The sequence below is a fragment of the Pinus tabuliformis genome, chromosome 3_2 (assembly GCF_031772625.1).
Source record: "Pinus tabuliformis cultivar Carrire ecotype Pingquan chromosome 3_2, CPIR1, whole genome shotgun sequence".
NCBI lineage: Eukaryota > Viridiplantae > Streptophyta > Pinopsida > Pinales > Pinaceae > Pinus > Pinus tabuliformis.
The window spans coordinates 1,067,892,645-1,067,897,509 of record NC_142302.1 but is presented as its reverse complement, the minus strand read 5'-3'; the positions used below and the strand labels follow the sequence as shown (position 1 = coordinate 1,067,897,509).

The 4,865-nt window shown below is 33.7% G+C and overlaps 1 protein-coding gene across 1 annotated transcript; it reads right to left on the bottom strand.

The window, feature by feature from the left end:
- Window positions 1–272: 272 nt before the first annotated feature.
- On the bottom strand, window positions 273–1,432 carry LOC149184351 (glucan endo-1,3-beta-glucosidase-like). The gene is made up of 2 exons (XM_089418910.1): window positions 1,357–1,432; window positions 273–1,242 (listed from the first exon to the last, which is right to left on the bottom strand). The coding sequence occupies exons 1-2, from the start codon at window positions 1,430–1,432 to the stop codon at window positions 284–286; spliced, it is 1,035 nt and encodes a 344-aa protein (XP_089275036.1). The 3' UTR covers window positions 273–283.
- Window positions 1,433–4,865: the final 3,433 nt, after the last annotated feature.

Below are 4,865 nucleotides of genomic sequence, written 5' to 3'. Positions count from 1 at the left end.
TGGTTTGCCTGACCACCATGTATCATATCTTGCTAGACTAACAATTCATTTCAAAGATTAAAATTTCCCAATCCAACTTGTTTGGGAGGCCGTGTTTAATACGTCTACGTAAATCCAAAGTGTGGTCCTTCCATAAACAAGATAGGTAACACCGTGACGGCTTCGGCACTTTGCCATTCACATTTTATTGAGAAGGAAGGAGGATGTTTATTTATGCAGCATCCTCTATAGATTTATATCATTGCATTTTGCATACAAATAATTAAGGAGAATTGAGTTGCGGTCAATTTGGAGAAAAGTTGACAGAGTATGCAGGACTTTGATCAGGGTTGAAGAGCCCAAAGTGACGCTCTATCTCGTCCCCAGTTTTCTGGTCTTCGTTGAAAAGAGCGAAGATATAGGTCTCGATGTTCGTACCCGGCCTCTTGGGTGTCCCTGAATTCGATAAAACATGTTGGATGAGATTGTTGTTATAAGCCTGAGCATTCTCAGTTGTGGCCGCATCCGCGCCAGCAGAAGGCCATCCGCTTTCAGTAACAATGAGCGGGATGTTGGAATATCCCAAGGCTTCCATTGCGGAGAAAATAGAATCCACCATCGCATCGAACAAATTGCTGTAGCTGTGATCTCCGTCTGTCACCGCCGTAGCCGTGGGCTGAAAGAGAGCGTAGTCCAGATGAATGTTGTTGCTGTCGCCAACGTAGCTGAAATATGGATACACATTGGCCATGAACGGAGCCCCGTTATCTGACAGAAATTTGAGTATAGAGCTCATGGTATCTTTCACATCGTCACTGAATGCTCCTTGTGAAGGCGGGTATCTGTTGCCTATAACATTGAACGCATGGGGCGTAGAGACCTTGATGTTCTGCATATTGGCGTTCTGGACCGCGGTTTGAATGTTGTTCATGGCAGGAACAAGATACGATACGTACTGCGAGCTAGGCAAAACCTCGTTTCCCACCGCAATATATTTGATACTGGTGCTGGAATAGGGGACAATATTGTCATTAACCCAAGCATTTGCTGAGTCCTGGCTAGAAGAGATGGCCTGCAAATCGTTGTTACTGACTCCTACAATTACATCGATCCCAGAATTTGCAAAAGCATTCAGTGCACCACTGTCTGGACCGAAAAGCTTCATTTTCCCGATGTTGTGGCCGTTCAGCAAAGTTACCACCTGGTCTGCAGGTGGCAGATTGTCTCCGAGCATTCCGTAGTTCACTCCTATTTTATCACCATCTGCACAACCAATTGAAGAAAAATAATCAGTTTAATACAACTCAATCGATGCTAAGTCTTGAATAACAATTTGCATTTCAAAAATTAAAGAATAGCTGGGTAATGCTAATTTACCAGTGACGATTGCACAACAGAAGACGGCAATCAACCCAATCAAGATTCTCTTCATCTGTTCATTAGACGCTGCCATATTTCTCACAGGAAATGAGAGACTTGAGAAACTCTCCCGCGAGGACGTCCATTTATAGGAAGCTCGACTGCTGATCTCCACAGCCATTGAATATTCACAATTCTAGACAAGGGTGCGATGGGTTGCAGCCTACGATCATTGACGGTTTAATCGTGGTAGTCTCCAAGGTTGTAGGGTTGCAGCCTACCACCATTGAATGTTTCACTAAATATGTGAAAGAACGAGAGCCGCCGGCACCCTTAGTCTTCGCCAGTGCAAAGAATTCCAATCTACAACTTTGAAGGTTTAGCAAGAACCAGCGTAGTCTGCAAGAGTCGCATAGTTTATTCGCAAGAGTCGTTATTGGCCTGCAGCGCGATCATAGCGAGAAAAGACCGTGTTAATGTTTACAAGCGCGCGTCAATCGATTCGAGGAAAGTCAATGGTTTAATGAGCATGGGCATATTTTTACGAGTTAGGCGGCAGAAGAGTTTTCTTTAAAAGAGAGATTAAAGATTTTTATATTCATGCCTCGCAATTATAACGGGCTTAAAATATTCTAAAGGTTTTGTTCAAGTTTCTTTAGCCAAGGCCTAGTATATTGTAATCCGTTTATCAAACTAATTTTTGAGTTTAATTTAGTTGCTATTAATAAATTTTTTTCCCATAATTATTAAATATTAATCTAAATATTTGTTAATTATAAAAATAAATTTTTATTTTTATAAAAAATATATTCTAATTTTATCATTGCTTAAAATTTTTGATATGTTATTTTATAGAGTTTAAAATTTATTGGTCAGAAATAAAAGATTAATTTGAAAATTAAAATTAAAAGAAAAAAAACAAAACAAAATACTTATTTAAAAAAAAAAAAACTCACAATAACTTCTGTCCAAAATATTATTTTAAATAGGGTGGCTAGGCCCTTGAAAAATCATTATATTAGACCAACTGTACAAATATTTACATATGAATATGCCACATCAATCAATTTCACATATATTTTCAAATTAAAAAAAAAAAGACAAAACAAAACAAAATACTCATTTAAAAAAAACTAACAATAATTTTTGTCCAAAATATTATTTTAAATGGGAGTGACTAAGTAAAAATATTATTTTAAATGGGGTGGCTAGGCCCCTGAAGAATCATTATATTAAAACAACTATACAAATATTTACAAATGAATATGTCACATCAATCAAATTCACATAATCGCTGCATAGCAGCATCGCAGATGAAGATCGGGAATCGAAACTCAGCCGGGAGCGTGTAAGCCATCAACCCGGCCGTTGAACCATACACTCTCGTGCAACTTCTGTACAAAAGATTAATGATCAAAACATGGACGCATTTCAGGATCACGATGCAATTTGTTTCATTTCAAAATATTTAAATAAATGTTGGCCAAGCCTGGTATTTCAAATCTTCACAGCTTGTCAAATTGAATGAAAATTTGATGATATTTTGTAAATTTTCATACTTTTTATTTGAAATTTTAATCAAATTTGTAAGTGTTACACTTCCACTTATTTGAAAACTTTCTTTCAAAAACTTAAAAAATTATTCTAGAACACAAAATAAATCATCCAATGAAAACTAAATCAAATATACAGGGTGCGCTAAAAATCAAATATAGAGCAAGTGCAAAAAATTAGAGATCACATGGTAAAATTACTAATCAACTGGTGCAATAGCTCTTATAATACAACTTCATCAAAGATGGGCTGCACATTTGAGTGAAATTCATAAAGAACTCACTCGAAAGATTGTTGTAGTAAATGCAAATTTGAAGAAATTTCAACTAATTGAAGAATTGTGTTTTATAAATAGACCACACAAAACTTTTACGGTACTACCTACTTGCTATAAATAGATCTACTGCACTACTTAGATTATAAATTGGTTCGATATGCTATCTAAAAGTGAAATTGCAGAAAAAAAACACGGTTGTATATATTTGTATAGGGTGAGAAATTTCGTCTAAAAATATGGTTATATATATTTGTATAGGGTGATAAATTGGGTGAGAAATGGTTGGGAATGTAAATTAGGGAAAAATTAATCCAACCAAAAAAATATCACTAGAAAAGCGTTTTTTTAATTAAAAATTGTTTCTGAAAAAAATGGTAATTACTAAATCTAAATATCTTAATTTTTTTGGGAGATTTTTCGCACTTGCTCTACATAGATTACTACACTGTTTCAATTATAAATTGGTTCGATATGCTATCTCAAAGTGAAATTGCAGAAACAAACATGGTTGTATAGATTTGTATGGGGTGAGAAATGGTTCCGAATGTAAATTAGGAAAAATTTAATCCAACCAAAAAAATATCATTGGAAAAAGGTTTTTGATTTAAAAGTGTTTTTGAAAAAATTGTAATTACCAAATCTAAATATGTCCAATCTTTTTTTGGGGAGATTTTAAGCCAACTAACCATAAATTTAACAAGTGATCATCAATTTAACTGATGGTCCATCTTAACTCATTTCCAGAATTATGAAAATAACTCATCAAATTCTAAGTTTATAATGACTCTTATTTATAAACATTAATTTGAAATTTTCATCATTCATAAATATTTAATACTAAATTTTAAAGTGAGTTTTTTCTTTATATTTTAATAAAGTCTTTAATGGCTAACCATATGTGGCCCACACGATACATGGACCTGTATGTTACACGCTGATTTAACAACAATCTAAAGAGTTTAATAAATAAATTTAGTTAGCGATTAGTACATTTAAACTTTTATTAATCTGGTTACTAATTTGTGAAGGAAGCATGCGTAGATTGCTGAGTAGAAGTATTTATTTATGAGAGAATACATGACTTTGATCATTGAAGGGTTTTTGGTTAATATTTTAATGTGTGAATGAAGTATTTATTTTTGAGAGAATGCATGACTTTGATCATCCAAGGGTTTTTGTCCATATTTTAATGTGTCAAATTATGGTTTACTTGTTTATTGAAAATAGAGGATGATTCTATAATGCTTACACCAGCTTTGAGTCATGTTAGATATTATGTCAACTTATAACTGATGGACTATAATTAAAGTATATAGTGAGATTTTTCCAAAGTATAATATATTTCATTGAAAGTCAAACATTTTAAAGAAAATACAAAAAAAAATATGCAATAATAGATCATAATTATACTTCATTTAAAGTCAGTTTCTCGAGAAACTATAGAAAAACTTTTCAATAGGAATATCTAAGTACATATATCCTTTATTAAACATAACCAAGAAGAACTTTCAAAGCACAAGAATCCTTCTTGACTGTGTATCTGTCCATACCTCATAAACTGCATGCCAATCAACATTAGAAGATTCAAGCCCATTCAAAGATATTCTCATTAGAGAATCTAGTGTATCCAAATCTAGCCTCGATTTTCTAATGTCCTTGATGATGTTTTTCTTAGAAACTCCCCTTTCATAATCCA

What these genes read in the sequence shown, in the direction of transcription:
- LOC149184351 (XM_089418910.1), bottom strand. Translation starts at nt 1,432, where the DNA reads ATGGCAGCGTCTAATGAACAGATGAAGAGAATCTTGATTGGGTTGATT. An exon ending in CTGTTGTGCAATCGTCACTG is followed by an intron (nt 1,243 to 1,356) that starts GTAAATTAGCAT and finishes TTGGTTGTGCAG; the next exon opens with ATGGTGATAAAATAGGAGTG.